This window comes from Neoarius graeffei, chromosome 14, assembly GCF_027579695.1.
Source record: "Neoarius graeffei isolate fNeoGra1 chromosome 14, fNeoGra1.pri, whole genome shotgun sequence".
Lineage (NCBI taxonomy): Eukaryota > Metazoa > Chordata > Actinopteri > Siluriformes > Ariidae > Neoarius > Neoarius graeffei.
The window spans coordinates 69,495,039-69,513,539 of NC_083582.1; the positions used below are offsets into that span (position 1 = coordinate 69,495,039).

At 44.5% G+C, this 18,501-nt stretch overlaps 1 protein-coding gene across 1 annotated transcript in view; it reads right to left on the minus strand.

Annotated features, from left to right (window-relative positions):
• dock1 (dedicator of cytokinesis 1) overlaps positions 1-18,501 on the minus strand; it is a 742,670-nt gene that overhangs the window by 224,810 nt on the left and 499,359 nt on the right. The window contains exon 29 of the mRNA XM_060940282.1: positions 18,034-18,128. Coding sequence (XP_060796265.1) covers positions 18,034-18,128 — 95 coding nt within the window. The remainder of the gene's footprint in view (positions 1-18,033; positions 18,129-18,501) is intronic.

The window sequence follows — 18,501 nt, forward strand, 5'->3', positions numbered from 1 at the left end:
GAGATCTCTTCAAACACAGAGTGGCTGTCTAATTTTGCGTGCACAGCAACATCACCCCAAATGTTTATTAGGTCTGTTACCACACTATCCCACCACTGAAATCCTCCTTCGCTGTTATCCTCCATCTTTCCTTCACAGTAGTGTGAAGTTATGAAGAATGTCGAGTTGGGTTAACACAAGTCGCATGAACTCCGATCTCCATGTTCATACAGAGGTCGTACTGGACATGTATCAGATTTCAGTCCTACATAAAAGAGAAAAAGTGTCCAAAATCAGAAGTGAAAATATCAAATTCAATGGTTTTTTTTTTTGTTTTTTGCTGTTCATGCAACCATTCAACAAATCTGTCACGTGAAGAAAAAGATCAGATTTGGGCCTGTGGCAGTGGGGGCGTGGTCAAGCGGCGGTCTGTGAAGGGAGGGCGGAGTCAGGGAAGGTAAGTGGCAGAATCACTGCACCTGACGGGAATTAACCTGTGTTTGTGTGTCTTCCCCAGTGACCGCGCCCTATAAGAGGAGAGGGAGCGCAGAGGAAGGGAGCTCTCCCGACCAGAACACGTGTACGTGTGTGTGTGTGTGTGTGTATATATATATATATATATATATATATATATATATATATATATATATATATATATATATGAGTGAATATAAAAGCTGAAAAGCTTTCTACAGTGGTGCCGAAACCCGGGATAGTGCAGAAGGGAACGGCCACATGGAGGCCACATGCCCTCGCCACAGCCCAACAGAGCCAGCACCAGGCACTGATCGCCCTCCGGAAGGAACAAGAACAGCGCTTTGAAGCCCTGGTGCTAGCGCAACAGGAAGATTGCCGGGCGTTCTGGCACCTGCTTGCGTCAGCCCCGATCACCACCGCGGCGGACCCGCCCCACCTCACCCTAATGAAGATGGGTCCGCAGGACGACCCCAAAGCCTTCCTCACTCTTTTCGAGCAGGCAGCCGAGGCGTGGGGTTGGCCAGTGGAACAGCGCGCGGCGCACTTCCTCCCCCTGCTAATGGGTGAGGCGCAGCTGGCCGCGCTACAGCTCGCCGCCGAAAGCCGGCTGGTCTACGCGGACCTCCGCAGAGCTGTCCTCCAGCACGTGGGTCGCACCCCGGAGCAGCAGCGGCAGCGCTTCTGCACGCTGTGCCTGGAGGAGGTCGGCCGGTCATTCGCGTTCAGCCAGCAATTCCGGGACACCTGCTGGAGGTGGCTGAGGGCTGACAACCGCGACGCCGAGGGAATCATCGATCTGGTGGCACTGGAGCAATTCGTCGCTCGACTTCTGGAAGGAACCGCGGAGTGGGTCCAGTGCCATCGCCCGGCGTCGCTGGATCAGGCCATCGAGCTGGCGGAGGACCATATGGCGGCCGTTCCGACGGCAGGACAGTGTCTCTCCCCTTCTCCCCTCCCCTCCCTCTCTCCCCTTCTGTTCCTCGTCCTCGCCCCATTCCCCCACCGCGGAGGCGGGGGCCGGCTCCACCCCAGCCGGCCCGCCGCACCCACGGTGTCCTACCGTTTCCTACTTCCGTGTCTGTATCTTCCCCCCTCAGGTGAGTGATCTCTGGAACACCGGTGCAGAGAGAGCGAGCCTGGGCCGGTTTGCTGGCGCTGCGGGGAGCCGGGGCACCTCCAGCATCAGTGCTCGGCGATGGAGGTGGGCGCAGTGGTCAGGATCCCCGATGAGCCAGGGACCGCCCTCGATCGGGCCGGAGCATATCGCATACCAGTGAATATCCAAGGGGATACGCATCAGGCTTTGGTGGACTCCGGCTGTAATCAGACCTCAATCCACCAAAGCCGAGGCATTGGGGAGAGCACAATTGGCGAAGGTGTTGTGTGTGCACGGGGATGTTCACAACTACCCTTTAGTGTCGGTCCACATTCTATTTCGAGGGGAGAAATTTAGAGTACCGGCGGCGGTTAATCCTCGCCTCACCCACTCGATAATTTTGGGGACTGATTGGCCGGGATTCGGGGAATTAATGACACATTTAGTGAAGAGTGGGTCCTGCTGTAGTTCAGCAGGGGGAGGTCCCGGTGTGGCTTTGGTGGGAGCAGCTGTCACAGAGCCGTCTACGTCATCACCGCATCAGAGCGAGGAGCCGCAGGCTCCTCCTCCTTCTCTCGGGGAATCCCTTGCGGATTTCCCGTTAGAACAGTTGTGAGACGAGACTCTGCAGCATGCGTTTGACCAAGTGAGAGTAATCGATGGTCAAACGCTCCAGCCAAACGTCACCCCGTCCTTCCCCTATTTCTCCATTATGAGGGATAGATTATACCGAGTGACGCAGGACACTCAGACGAAGGAGCAGATCACACAGCTTTTAATCCCAAAGAGCCGCTGGGAATCTATATTCCAGGCGGCTCACTTTAATCCCATGGCCGGACACTTAGGGCAGGATAAGACACTAGCCCGAATAATGGCCCGGTTCTATTGGCCAGGGATTCACGGCAATGTCCGTAGGTGGTGTACGGCATGCCGCGAATGCCAGTTAGTAAATCCAACGGCCATTCCAAAAGTGCCTTTGCGCCCCTGCCATTAATCGAGACCCCGTTCGAAAGAATTGGGATGGATCTCGTCGGGCCATGAGATCGGTCAGCATGAGGGTATCGCTTTATTTTAGTTTTGGTGGACTACGCAACGTGATACCCGGAAGCAGTGCCTCTTCGCAACATCTCAGCACGCAGTATTGCGGAAGCGCTCTTCCGCGTCATCTCCCGAGTCGGAATCCCCAAAGAGATTCTGACTGATCAAGGCACTGTGTTTATGCCACGCACACTGCGCGAACTCTATGGGTTACTGGGAATTAAGCCTATCCGCACCAGCGTTTATCACCCACAAACGCACCCTCAAAACCATAATTAAAAAATTTGTGAGTGAGGACACACGCAACTGGGATAAATGGCTCGAGCCCCTGTTATTCGCAGTGTGAGAGGTCCCACAAGCCTCCACGGGGTTCTCCCTGTTCGAATTATTATATGGGCATCAGCTGCGTGGCATTCTAGATGTGCTGCGGGAAAATTGGGAGGAGGGACCTTCAACAAGTAAAAATGAAATTCAGTACATTATCGACCTGCACGCCAAACTCCACACCCTCACACACTTAACCCAGGAGAATTTGCGGCAGGCCCAAGAACGTCAAGTCCGTCTGTACGACAGGGGCATACACCTTAGGGAGTTCACACCGGGAGATAAAGTACTCGTGCTGTTGCCCACGTCGAGCTCCAAATTAATTGCCAGGTGGCAAGGACCCTTTGAGGTCACACGGCGAGTCAGGGACGTCGACTATGAGGTGAGGCGAATGGACAGGGGTGGGGCGTTACAGATTTACCACCTCAATCTGTTAAACTTTGGAACGAGGAGGTCCCTGTGGCATTGGTGTCGGTGGTTCCAGAGAAGGCGGAGCTGGGGCCGGAGGTTCAAAAGGGAAAATTGACATTGCCCACCGCTCCGGTCCCCTGTGGAGACCACCTCTCCCCGACCCAGCTCACGGAGGTAGCCCAGTTGCAAACAGAATTTTCTGACGTGTTCTCGCCCCTGCCCGGCCGCACCCACCTCATAGAACACCACATTGAGACACCCCCAGGGGTGGTAGTGCGCAGCCGCCCTTACAGACTGCCCGAACACAAGAAAAAGTGGTTCGGGAAGAACTCAAGGCCATGCTTGAAATGGGCATCGTCGAGGAGTCCCACAGTGGCTGGAGCAGCCCGGTGGTCTTGGTTCCCAAGGCTGACGGGTCAGTCCGGTTCTGTGTGGACTATAGAAAAGTCAACACGGTGTCTAAATTTGACGCGTACCCAATGCCTCGTATTGATGAGTTGCTCGATCGACTAGGCACGGCTCACTTTTATTCGACACTGGATTTGACAAAGGGATATTGGGAGATCCCCTTGACTCCGCTATCCCGAGAGAAAACGGCCTTTTCCACACCGTTTGGCTTACACCAGTTCGTCACACTTCCTTTTGGGCTGTTTGGGGCGCCCGCTACATTCCAGCAGCTTATGGATAGGGTCCTCCGCCCCCATGCCACCTATACAGCTGCATACCTGGACGACATTATTATTTATAGTAATGACTGGCCACGGCACCTAGAACACCTGAGGGCCGTCCTTAGATCACTGAGGCAAGCGGGGCGCACAGCCAACCCAAAGAAGTGTGCGGTTGGGCGGGTGGAAGTACGGTATCTGGGTTTCCACTTGGGCAATGGGCAGGTGCGTCCCCAAATCAATAAGACAGCAGCGATTGCGGCCTGCCTGAGCCCCAAGACCAAAAAGGGGGCGAGACAGTTCCTGGGGCTGGCTGGCTACTATCGTAGGTTTATGGACCCTTTTCACGTGACGTCACGACAAACGCAGCCGCCATTTTGGACGTGTACTACCAGTAGTTTACCACAGCCAGCACTGAGGAACGGCAGCAAAGAAAGTTTTTACTTTCAGCAAGACTTCCATCATGCCACTATATTGTTGTGCACCTGGATGTAGTAACCATCAACAAACAAGGCAAGGGTTATCATTTTATCGGATCCCGACGGAGAAGATGGATAGCGGCCATAAACAGGAAAGATTGGCAGCCCTCGGCATACCAGCGCTTGTGTAGTGACCACTTTGTTGGAGGTAAGATGTATAAAATTAGCAAGAAAAGGCATTACATTGCTGTTAACATTCTGTGGCGGCGAGTGTGTAACCAAATAGGCTAAAATAACCCATTGTAACCTCTGTTCTTCTGTAGCAGCTATTGTTGACTAGCTAATGTCAACAAGTAGCTGGTATGTTACTGTAGCAATGTTTACGTTCAGTCATTTGGATGACTGTTAAAACCTTTCAGTCTCAAGTTTTTCCTTTACTGTATTTACTAGTTTACTGTAGTTATGATCCGGCTGAGGTTCCCCTCAAATTAAGCAGCGCGCGCCGGCTTGCTCCCGGAGTGCTCCGGCCGAGGTTCCCCTCAAATTAAGCAGCGCGCGCCGGCTTGCTCCCGGAGTGCTCTGGCCGAGGTTCCCCTCAAATAAAGCAGCACGCGCCGGCTTGCTCCCGGAGTACTCCGGCCGAGGTTCCCCTCAAATTAAGCAGCGCGCTCCGGCTTGCTCCGGAGCGCGCTCCGTAACCTCGGCCAGAGCACTCCTGGAGCAAACCGGAGCGTGCTCCGTAACCTCGGCCGGAGCACTCCTGGAGCAAGCTGGAGCGCGCTCTGTAACCTCGGCTGGAGCAAGCCGGAGTGCGCTCCGTAACCTTGGCCGGAGCACTCCGGGAGCAAGCCGGAGTGCGCTCCGGAGCCTCGGACGTTGGCGTGTATGTGTATGGCGATGGGTTTTTAACGACATAGGTATACAGATCATGTGGGCCGAAGTCAGGTAAAGACGAGGGCTTCGTGTACTTCCGTACGTCAGTGAACAATCCTGGTGGAAGCAGGTAAACGTCGTTCTCTAAGCCTGCTAACCTCAATTTTTGCAAATACCTCTCCCTCTGCTCACCCTCTAAATGCCCTACGTCGCTGGATAGTGAAGGTGTTTTCTGCATCTCGCTCCTTTTTCTTTTATGCTTTTCGTTTGTCACCTTCCTCGCATTCAAACTGATTCGAGCCTTAGTCCACTACATGTCCAAAATGGCGGTCGCGTTTACGAAGGTCACGTGACTGAAAAGGGTCCATACCTAATTATTCGGACGTCACCAGCCTGCTGACTGATCTCACTAAAAAGAGGGCACCAGATCCGGTCCAGTGGACGGAGCAATGCCAGCGGGCTTTCTCTAAGGTAAAGGCTGCACTGTGCGAGGGGCCACTATTACACTCCCCTGACTTTTCTCTCCCCTTTGTTTTGCAGACAGATGCATCGGACAGAGGGCTGGGGGCTGTTCTTTCCCAGGTGGTGTAGGGGGAGGACCATCCAGTGCTGTACATCAGCCGCAAGCTGTCGGTGTGTGAGGGCAGGTACAGCACCATAGAGAAGGAATGCCTTGCCATCAAGTGGGCGGTCCTCGCCCTCTGCTACTACCTGCTGGGGCGCCCTTTCACCCTCTGGTCGGACCACGCACCCTTGCAGTGGCTCCACCGCATGAAGGATGCCAACGCGCGGATCACCCGTTGGTATCTGGTGCTCCAGCCGTTTAAGTTCGAGGTGGGCCACAGGCCGGGGGCACAGATGGTCGTGGCAGACTTTCTCTCCCATCGGGGATGGGGGGTCGACTGCAGGACGGACGGCTGCCCGGCCTGAGTTGGGCGGTGGGGGTATGTGGCAGCGGGGGCATGGTCAAGCAGCGGTCTGTGAAGGGAGGGCAGAGTCAGGGAAGGTAAGTGGCAGAATCACTGCACCTGATGGGAATTAACCTGTGTTTGTGTGTCTTCCCCAGTGACTGTGCCCTATAAGAGGAGAGGGAGAGTGGAAGAAGGGAGCTCTCCCGACCAGAACACGTGTGTGTGTGTGTGTGTGTGTGTGTATATATATATATATATATATATATATATATATATATATATATATATATGTATGTATATATATATATATGAGTGAATATAAAAGCTGAAAAGCTAAAACAAAAGTTATTGAGAACTCAGTTCTGGCCTGCCGTGCTTCTGTGCTCCACCCACCTGGTATAATTCTACAGGGCCATGTTTGCCTGCTGTGTGAATGTAGCCTCGTATTCTGTTAACAGCATAAAGATGTATGCAAATCACACTGGGCTGAAACAGATAAAATGGTTCGTCAAGGGTTCTTTGCATAGCAAAAAGGCTCTTAGCTTTCTCAATTCAATATGAACGTTTCTCTGTACTGAGAAAACAGAACAACTACTTAGTTAAAACTCACACTCTAAATCCAAAGCAAGTTGCTGTGTTAATACATTCTTTAGATACAGAGCTATATGATATAGCATATCCCAGGACTCACAATATGCTCAGAGAACCAGTTTATTTTTGAGTCTGGTTTCTCTCATTGTTTTTGTCATTTTAAGGAGTTTTTTCTCACCATTGTGTACAAATCAAACTTAAACAAGAGTGCCCTGAGAGCACAATATCCCCCGCTGGCAACTCTGCCATAACTCTGGTAAAATATGACTGAACTGAACGAAATTAGAATATGCGTATTACTGACATATAACAAAGAATCCTGTCAAGTTTCATTAAATTCCTCCAAAAATTGAGAGGAATTGATTTCAGAAGGTGAGTACCCTTCCTGGGATGGACGGACAGACATAGCCACGACATAATCCCCCTTCGGGCCTTTCAGCCAACGGGGGATAATGAAAATTGTGAGGGAAGCTGATTTCAGAAAGCAAGCACACCTTGATGAAATTGCCAAAGTACAAGTTTGTTAATAATCAAGGGCATAACTCTGGTAAAATCTGACCAAATTAAACGAAATTTCAAACTGTCATATAACAAAGCCTCTTGCCAAGTTTGGTGAAATTCCTCCACAAATTATGAGAGGAGTTGAGTTCAGAAGAACGTACACCCTCATGAAATTGTCAAAGTACAAGTTATTTAATCAAGGGTCAAAACTCTGGTAAAATTTTCACAAACGAAATTAAATCGCAGTATGCATATTACCGTCATATAACAAGGCCTTTTGCCAAGCTTCGAGAAATTCGTCCAAAAATTGTGAGAGGAGTTGATGTCAGAATGCGAGCACACCTTCGTGAAATTGTCAAAGTACAAGTTTGTTAATCAAGGGATGTAACTCTGGTAAAATGCGACTGAATTGAACAAAATAACAATATGTGTACTACCGACATATAACAAGGCCTTTTACCAAGTTTTGTGAAATTCCTCCAAAAATTGTGAACGGAGTTGATTTCAGAAGGAAAACGCACACTCATGAAATTGTCAAAGTATAATTTTGTTAATCAAGCGCTGTAACTCTGGCAAAATGTGACCCAATTTAACGAAATTACAATATGTGTATTAACGACATATAACAAAGAATCCTTCTAAGTTTCGTGAAATTCCTCCAAAAATTGAGAGAGGAATTGATTTCAGAAGGTGAGCATACTTCCCGGGACGGACGGACAGAAATCGCCATGACATAATCCCTCTTCGGGCCTTTCAGCCAGCGGAGGATGATAAAAGCATTTTTTTTTCCCCCCAGTGCGGTTTTCATCAAATCCTTCGCTCTGATTGGCTGGCGAGAGGGTCCGTATCCTATGATACGGACCCCGGTTATGGACCTCTGGCAACTCGCTCGTTCACAACAACAACAAACATAGTAACATTTTTTTGTCAACATTTATCTTTTTTTTTATAAGATTTATTTATAAGATTATCAAAAATCTTATGAATTTTTGCCAGCATTTCTCAGCATAACAGCATTAATTTTACATCATGGATAGCGATGACAGTCTTCACAGTGAAAGCGGGTTTTACTACCCTGAGGAAGAAGAAATAAAAGAAAACATTTCAGGAGAAAGCTAAAAACCTGTAACTGTTGCTAACACCAAGCAAAAACATGGCTAAAGCCTGAATGACTCAATTTTGTATAAATAGGGAACTACATAGGTGGCAAAATGTAGTTTTTTTTTTTTTCCTGCCATGGAAGTGCACTTGTATACCGAGGAGGAAGCAATTTGCATTACAGCCGTGAATGAGGATTCAAAATGGCGGCTCAGCTCGGTTTTCCCTTTCGGGCGCCCTCGTTTTCTGCTAGAATCTGGTAAAGAAAAAAATAAATATATTATTTACCAGCTTAAGGTCGGTCCATATGGTGAAATACCGTGACCTCGGCCTTGAATACTGAACTCGGTCCAGAGGGCCTCGCTCAGTACTTTCAAGACCTCAGTCATGGTATTTCATGATACGGACCTCCCAGCTGGTAAATAACATACACAGTGTTCGAAATACCCGTCTGCAGTCTGCATTTTGCAGAATGATTTTCAAGATTGCAGAAGAAAAATTAAACAACCTGCAATTTTGCAGAATGAAAAAATCCGGCTCGGGATACAGTGGTTCTCAATTTAGCAAACTAGCGGTGCTGTAAATAAACTGAAACCTGCGCCGCGCGAACCTGATGGTGTTTTCCAGGTAAAAGTTGAGCAATATTACGTAATGGCGACGACAACCAAATAAGGGCAGTTGCCATTTTCCGATATAAGATTTCATCACTTTTAATACCCGCCGGGAGGACCCGACAACTACCTCGGCAGTGTTCGGCAGTTTCCGCCATGCATCTCCCAGAATTCAATGCAGCACAACAAACATGGCTCCCAAGAAGAGGATTGTTTCTTCGGGGCAAGAGTCCGACAAAAACGCCAAGAAAACAAGGACGATTTTGTCGTATCTCGGCAAAACCGGCAGCCAGCGTGACTCCAACAACAACAGTGACAGATCGCGCATCCATGAGGGGGACGACAATGAAGACAGGATCTGGTTCAGAAAGCGAAGACTCTGACTAGTTCTTATCTTGCATACATATATATTGGTGAATTGTATAGGTTTGTATATATTGTATTGTTGAATCATGCAAAATTATACTGATATTATATCCCTTTTGAAAACAGCAACAGTATTTTACCTTTATTCGGTATTTTACCTTTATTTTTTTACCTTTACTATTACCTTTAGTATACCTTTACAGTAATTTACCTTTACAGTATTTTACCTTTATTTAGATACTTTTGAATATTTTGTTTTCTCATACCAAGCTACACTAATACAACCCCGATTCCAAAAAAGTTGGGACAAAGTACAAATTGTAAATAAAAATGGAATGCAATAATTTACAAATCTCAAAAACTGATATTGTATTCATAATAGAACATAGACAACATATCAAATGTTGAAAGTGAGACATTTTGAAATTTCATGCCAAATATTGGCTCATTTGAAATTTCATGACAGCAACACATCTCAAAAAAGTTGGGACAGGGGCAATAAGAGGCTGGAAAAGTTAAAGGTACAAAAAAGGGACAGCTGGAGGACCAAATTGCAACTCATTAGGTCAATTGGCAATAGGTCAATAACATGACTGGGTATAAAAAGAGCATCTTGGAGTGGCAGCGGCTCTCAGAAGTAAAGATGGGAAGAGGATCACCAATCCCCCTAATTCTGCACCGACAAATAGCGGAGCAATATCAGAAAGGAGTTCGACAGTGTAAAATTGCAAAGAGTTTGAACATATCATCATCTACAGTGCATAATATCATCAAAAGATTCAGAGAATCTGGAAGAATCTCTGTGCGTAAGGGTCAAGGCCGGAAAATCATACTGGGTGCCCGTGATCTTCGGGCCCTTAGACGGCACTGCATCACATACAGGCATGCTTCTGTATTGGAAATCACAAAATGGGCTCAGGAATATTTCCAGAGAACATTATCTGTGAACACAATTCACCGTGCCATCCGCCGTTGCCAGCTAAAACTCTATAGTTCAAAGAAGAAGCCGTATCTAAACATGGTCCAGAAGCGCAGACGTCTTCTCTGGGCCAAGGCTCATTTAAAATGGACTGTGGCAAAGTGGAAAACTGTTCTGTGGTCAGACGAATCAAAATTTGAAGTTTTTTATGGAAATCAGGGACGCCGTGTCATTCGGACTAAAGAGGAGAAGGACGACCCAAGTTGTTATCAGCGCTCAGTTCAGAAGCCTGCATCTCTGATGGTATGGGGTTGCATTAGTGCGTGTGGCATGGGCAGCTTACACATCTGGAAAGACACCATCAATGCTGAAAGGTATATCCAGGTTCTAGAGCAACATATACTCCCATCCAGACGACGTCTCTTTCAGGGAAGACCTTGTATTTTCCAACATGACAATGCCAAACCACATACCGCATCAATTACAGCATCATGGCTGCGTAGAAGAAGGGTCCGGGTACTGAACTGGCCAGCCTGCAGTCCAGATCTTTCACCCATAGAAAACATTTGGCGCATCATAAAACGGAAGATACGACAAAAAAGACCTAAGACAGTTGAGCAACTAGAATCCTACATTAGACAAGAATGGGTTAACATTCCTATTCCTAAACTTGAGCAACTTGTCTCCTCAGTCCCCAGACGTTTACAGACTGTTGTAAAGAGAAAAGGGGATGTCTCACAGTGGTAAACATGGCCTTGTCCCAACTTTTTTGAGATGTGTTGTTGTCATGAAATTTAAAATCACCTAATTTTTCTCTTTAAATGATACATTTTCTCAGTTTAAACATTTGATATGTCATCTATGTTCTATTCTGAATAAAATATGGAATTTTGAAACTTCCACATCATTGCATTCCGTTTTTATTTACAATTTGTACTTTGTCCCAACTTTTTTGGAATCGGGGTTGTACATGTTTTGTGTACATGTTATATATATATATATATATATTTTTTTTTTTTTTACTAGTGTTGTCTTGCCTGTGGTGCAGACTAGCACAAAGTAAAACAGTTGCCCTGTAAAACAAAGCTCATAGGTTCAGTTCTGTAGCTCTCAGTTCTGCCATGATTAGTTTGTACCCAGTTCTCTGTTGTTAGTTTAGAGCAGTGAAGCCCCTGCAGTAGTTCTCAGTTTAGTTCATGACCTTGCACTTTAGAAGCCAGGCAAACACAATGAACCCAAACGTCTTTCCATTTGCCAGTTGGGTTTTATTCCTTAATGGCATCAATTCTTTGCATCATCGTAAGATGTAACAGAGTGTAGAATTGAAACCTTGCTTTCAATTTAAAACTACAGGTTGCAGATGCCAACACTGTGAATGAAATACATTCTGGGCAACAATCTATTGTTCAAGCTCGAAACTTCATCTTGACAAAACGTAACATGACGTGTAACATGAAAAATTAATGTTTTGTTTCTTGAAGAACAGTTGTGTTCTATTTTTTATTGTGGTGATACATTTATTAGTATGTTGTGTGGAAGGATAATGTGTGGGTGTAATAACTAGTACATTTATGAATTAGTTGGTATACTTCAAGTTCTAGTAGCCCGTAGTGTCAGGGCGAGGGGGATGAAAGACCTGTGGAGGTATCATGGAATGATAACTTTGCTGCAGAGAAGGATCTGTGAAGACTGAAATTAAAAATAGTGAGAGAATAAAGAATTACACTAATGCTATGAGTTGTAAAGCTAGATATGATGTAAATGTAGGCATTATTAGGTTGAGAAGGGTGTAGTATGGAGGCTTGTGCATTTGCAGAAAATATTTCCAAACTGCAGAACAAAATTGACATTCTGCAATATTGCAGAACACTGGAAAAAAGTATTTCGACCACTGATATATATACATTTTTACAATACGACAGTGGTTACACTGTAATAGTAAAAGTCTCAGGATGAGAAAGGCATGAGAGAAAGTCTCACCAAAGCTATTTGAGCTAATTTTTATCCAACCTTCCAATACAGGAAAAAAAAAATACAGCAAAAACTCCACAACTAGAGCTGTAACAAAATTACAAATTCTTCCCTGTGAAAAAGTAGGCCTATCTCTGAAAGGAAGCATTACACAGACCTTGAGCTTACTTTAGAAAATTGAGTTTCAAATTTACATTTCGCATAAATGTTTACTGACCGCCTCAATGGCTGCCCTTCACCGTCCATTACAAGCGGTCATCTTTCAGCCACTGCTCTAAGAGGGAGGGGAAAGTACAAAAAAAAAAAAGAAATAGAAATGGGCATGGAAATGGACATTCCTGGCTGCCAACAACAAATCAATCCACTTAGAGAAGATGGAAGGGAAAGAAGTGTATTTCAGGCACTGATTAAGACCAAGTGGACCAAGAGCAGTGGAAGAAGTTGCATCTCTGAGATGAACTGAAAAGCAAGGTTATTGACTTGGGACTGAAGTGTTGTTTGCAGAGAAAGCCAGCTGGGTGATTAATGACAAATTCCAGGTGTTAATAGGACCATGTAAGGAATCGTAGTTCTTTTCTGAGAGTTTTTTCTTCACTTGGAGATGATCTTCACGTGGAGAGCCGAGAATGGCCTGGTGGTGAAGATGTGATTAAGATGTGATAGCAGGTGCTTCTCATGAGCTTTTCCACTTGTTTAGTAATGCCCCACCAATTTCTAAACTAATCACCATCATCACTCATGTAGAAATAACACATACAGCGACCCAGTTAAACACGTGGTCTCTGGTGGAAGATAAGTGATCAGATGCTAACTGCCAAACTGGAGATTGCCAACTCCAAATCCATTAACTGCAAAAGCCCACCTGATACACCGATTATTGCATTTTCATCTTATTATCACCACCAAACCAAAGTCTTCAGTGTGAAGGATGTCTCTGAGCAATGATTTTTTTTTTTTTGGGGGGGGGGGGGGGGGGGGGAAGAAAGAAAGAAAATAACTCCCAGAACAGATCTGTCCAGCATTAATGTCTGCATACAGATGGTGGAACAGTGAAGCGTCGCAGCAATCATGACTGAAGTAGAGGATGTCATGTCATGCCCACAAGTAGGAGATGTTTCTGGATAAACATCTCCAGGTTATTCTGTCCCTGACTCTTCAGACTGCTGAGTCACTTGACAATTCCTTCCAGGCTAGAGATGGAACTGCAAATTAACACATTATTTGGAATGAAGAGTAAATGGACTTTCATGTCTAGAAACAATAGACACGTTGGCGATTTGTATATTCAGAGATGGTTTTCTGCTCGCCGCAGATGTAATGAGTGGTTAAGTTACCGTAGCTTTCCTGACAGCTTGAACTAGTCTGAACATTCTCCTTTGACCTCTATGCCACTAATTAAACTGCTCTTCACTGGATGCTTATGTTTTTTTGCAAACTAGAGATGGCTGGGTGTGAAAATCCCATGAGATCAGCAGTTTCTGAAATACTCAAACCTGCACATCTGGCGCCAAGAACCATGCTGCAAAGTCACTGAGATCATATTTTCCCTGTTCTGATGTTGGATGTGAACATTAATTGAGGCATCAGCTGAACATTGACGTGTATCTGCACAATTTTCTGCATTCTGCTGCTGCCACGTGAAAGTGGACAGTGAGTGTATATACAGTATTCACCCTTTTATGCATAGAGTGCAGTGGGAACTCGGTGGTTAAGATGTTGGACGAACGATCGGAAGGTCATGAGTTCAAAATCTAAACACCACCAAGCTGACACTGCTTTTTTCACAAATTGCTCCTGTCATTTCGCCGATTTGTTTACATTCCAAGCGGAAATTATTTTGTCGGACGTTTTGTATCAAGTTTTTATTTATCAAATCTGCGAAAAATAAAAACGCTCTGTTTTTCAAAATCCAGTGAATATGGACAGAATAAAATAGTTATTCCATTCAATCTCGTTGTACATGGCTTACAGCCGACTCGGTGCTACGCGCCTCCTCGGCTATCAGCTCATGTACGATTCGATTTCGTGGAATAATTGTTACATGTTCATTAAAGATGATATTTTCTAGAATCCTGGGCATCAACATAAAATATTTTCCACCTGCATGTTATCAATTTTGGTGACAAACACATTGGAATATTTATTTTTTGATTGATTTATTTATTTTCACGTATAATGAATTATCCTCTTTTACTTGTGGTACTCCAACACATGGGCAATCCAATTCCTTTTTAATATACACAAGATTTAAATGATATATTGTTTAAAACAAAACAAAAGTGTTTATTATTTTAGATTCTTCAAAGTAGCCAGCGTTTCCCATGATGACGTTTGGCACACTATTGGCGTTATCTTAACCAGTTTCATGAGGTAGTCACCTGGAATGTTTTTCAATTAACAGGTGTGCCTCGTCAAAAGTTAATTAATGCAATTTCTTGCCTTCTTAATGCGTTTGAGATTAAACAGTAAATAATAACGAGACCGTCAACGAGGGTGTAGCTCACTCCGGCCCCAAGTCCAGAAGGAACGATCTAAAGTGGGCCACCTTGCGCAATAAATGTTGCAAGCTATATACAAGCTATATATAGAAGCAATATCCACCCTAGGAATACCGACCTACTAGTGCATTTCAAAAAATTAGAATACCATGAAAAAGTTCCTTTTATTTTCATAATTTAATTCAAAAAGGTAAACTTTCATATATTCTATATTCATTACATGTAAAGTGAAATATTTAAAGCCTTTTTGGTTTTAATTTTGATGATTATGGCTTATAGCTCATGAAAATCAGAAATCCAGTATCTCAAATTATTAGAATATTCCCCAAGATCAATCAAAAAAAGGATTTACAATACAGAAATGTCCAACTTCTGAAAAATATATTCATTTATACACTCAATACTTGGTTGGGGCTCCTTTACCATGAATTACTGTATCAATGCGGTGTGGCATGGAGGTGATCAGTCTGTGGCACTGCTGAGGTGTTATTGAAGCCCAGGTTGCTTTGATAGTGGCCTTCAGCGTATCTGTATTTTTGGGTCGGGTGTTTCTCATCTTCCTCTTGACAATACCCCATAGATTCTCTATGGGGTTCAGGTCAGGCAAGTTGGCTGGCCAATCAAACACAGTAATATCATGGTCAGCAAACCATTTGGTAGTAGTTTTGGCACTGTGGGTAGGTGCCAAGTCCTGCTGGAAAAGTAAATCAGCATTTCTAAAAAGCTCGTCAGCAGATGGAAGCATGAAGTGCTCTAAAATCTCCTGGTAGATGGCTGTGTTGACTTTGGACTTGATAAAATACAGTGGACCAACACCAGCAGATGACATGGCACCCCAAACCATCACAGACTGTGGAAACTTCACACTGGGCTTCAAACACCTTGGATTCTGTGCCTCTCCACTCTTCCTCCAGACTCTAGAACCGTGATTTCCAAATTAAATGCAAAATGTACTTTCATCTGAAAAGAGGACTTCGGACCACCGAGCAACAGTCAATTCTTTCTCTCCTTAGCGCAGATAAGACACTTCTGACATTGTCTCTGGCTCAGGAGTAGCTTGATATTAGGAATGCGAAAGTTGTATCCCCTTTCTTGAAAATGTCTGTTCGTGATGGGTCTTGATACACTGACACCAGCCTCAGTCCACTCCTTGTGAAGCTCTCCCAAGTTCTTGAATCAACTTTTCTTGACAATCCTCTCAAGACTGCGGCCATCCCTGTTGCTTGTGCACCTTTTCCAGCCACCCTTTTCAGCAATGACCTTTTGTGGCTTACCCTCCTTGTGGAGGGCATCAGTGATCATCTTCTGGACAACAGTCAAGTCAGCAGTCTTCCCCATGATTGTGGTTGTGTGTACTGAACTAGACCGAGAGATGCACTGTGTTCATACTGTTTTACTCAAACTCGAAATGAAATATTCTAATATTTTGAGATGGTTTTTTTTTTATGTTTTTGTACTGTATGCCATACTGATTAAAATTAAAATAGAAAAATGCTTGAAACATTTTAGTTTATGTGTAATGAGTCTATTATATATATAACATTTTCACCTTTCTTAAATAACTGATGGAAAATATAGAACTTTTTCACAATATTCTAATTTTTTGAGATGCACTAGTATTTGCCAGAAAGAATCCAAAACGGCGAGGAATTGACCGAGAAGAAGCGATTTTTGTTGAATTGCTCATTAAGGATTAATTAGTCCATAACTTCATTAATAATTGTAATTAAGCAAATCTGGGTAGAACTTATATGCACCCTAGGTATCCCTACCTTCATGCGCGAAGGAATAAACATCAGTGAAGAATTGAAGGAGAAGCAGTGATTTGTGTGGAAACTGCTCGTTAGGGATTGATTCATTACTCCATATCTTCATTATTAATTGCAATTACACAAATTTGGGTAGAAGCCATATGCACCCCAGGCAGACCTACCTTCTTGCCAAAAAGAATACAACTCAGTGAAGAATTGCGAGAGAAGCAGCGATTTTCATGAAATGTGGATGACGCCAGACGGACAACACATGATAGCATAAACTCATCACCTGTCGGCCAGATGAGCTAAATACACAGTAAACAGCCCTGTTCCACAACTGTAGTAATCCATATTATGTCAAGAACCACTGAACTAATTAAATGGAAACGACATCCATCATTACTTTAAGACATGAAGTGTCTTTTAATTGCTTTCTACTGGCTCAGAGAAAGTCAGCAAAACTATCTTTGGTGTTCTGTGTCCTTTCCCCTTCAGTGGACCGGCTTTTCCGTAGGTTGAGAATTATTCAGGTTTGTTCCAACCACTGCTTCCATGAAGGACACGGAAAAGCACAGTTTTCAGGTGTCACCTGGAATGCCGCAGTATTGTGTCAAAAAACGTAAATTCTATGGCTACACCAAAGATATTGGCACCTCTGACATCAGCTACTGATTGCATGCCTAATTATAGAACCAAAGCAGTGTATTAGAGAAACACAGTACGCCCCGCTGGACACAACAATATGAAAACAACACACAGGATACTCAAAACCTACTTGTGTCACTTCACAAAGCCCGAGTTTGTAAAAAAAAAAAAAACCCACAGTGAAAACACATGAGAACCACTTCCCTTGTGTTCTTCCGGCTCTCGACAACCACAAAGCCCAACAAGAAAGACAAAGAGAGAGAGAGAGAGAGAGATTAATAAAACAAAACAGACAAAAGTGTGAGCACGCAGCATCATCAAGGTTGGAGATTAAAATGTGAGGTATTTATAATTCATGCCATTGTTTGGTGCAGCCACTGCATATCTCAGAGCTGGTGTGGAGGCCGTGAGTGCCCCTGCCATTAGCATCTACGGGGGATATATATATATATATATATATATATATATATATATATATATATATAAAGCATGGAGGGGAAACAAAAACATTTGGCCACTTCTGAGAGCTGTTTCTAAGCAACGGGTGGAGGGGGTGAGTGATGCTCAATCTTGGAAGAATTATTACAAGTTTTTCTTTTAATTCTTACATCTGTCATGCCCCCATGAGCTTTCATTTCTTTAAATTATACAGCCATTCCGCAGTTCTGTAGCTTGATTACATCCTGTTTCACTTCAGCAGAAGTTCACATTTACGCTTCCATAAAGCCTGTGCAATACAGAAATTATAATCATCGTTCCTAGGACTTCCTGCATTGTTTCCATCAAAAGCCTTTGCCCCCCGATCCTGTAAACAAAACTCGCATGAGAGCAGCGATGTCGAACCAGAAAACACAGAGGTCTGACGCTGGACGCAAGCTGCACTTACTTGTTCTGCATCGTGTTCATGATGACCCAGTCAGTGGGGTAGACGTTCTTCCCGATGAGGTCTTTGAACATGATAAATGTTTCCATTAAGAAGTCCTGTAAGGGAAAGGAGGGAGTGTGTCAGATGAAGCAGAACTCCATAGTAGCTTGCAATGTGGGCTGCACATATATACACACACACACACCGGATATAAAACCGAGGCAGCAGACAGGAGGTCCATTGATTTGAAATTGCCCTTTTTAAAACTCATTTCAAAATGAGTTTAATACTTGCTGGGAAGGACCTTTATCATTTGGTGTTCAAGCGAAATCCAAGTGGTCAAAAGAGACCACCTGTATCTACACTACCATTCAAAAGTTTGGGATCACTTTGAAATGTCCTTATTTTTGAAAGTAAAGCACTATTCTTTTCAATGAAGATCACTTTAAACTAATCAGAAATCCACTCTATACATTGCTAATGTGCTAA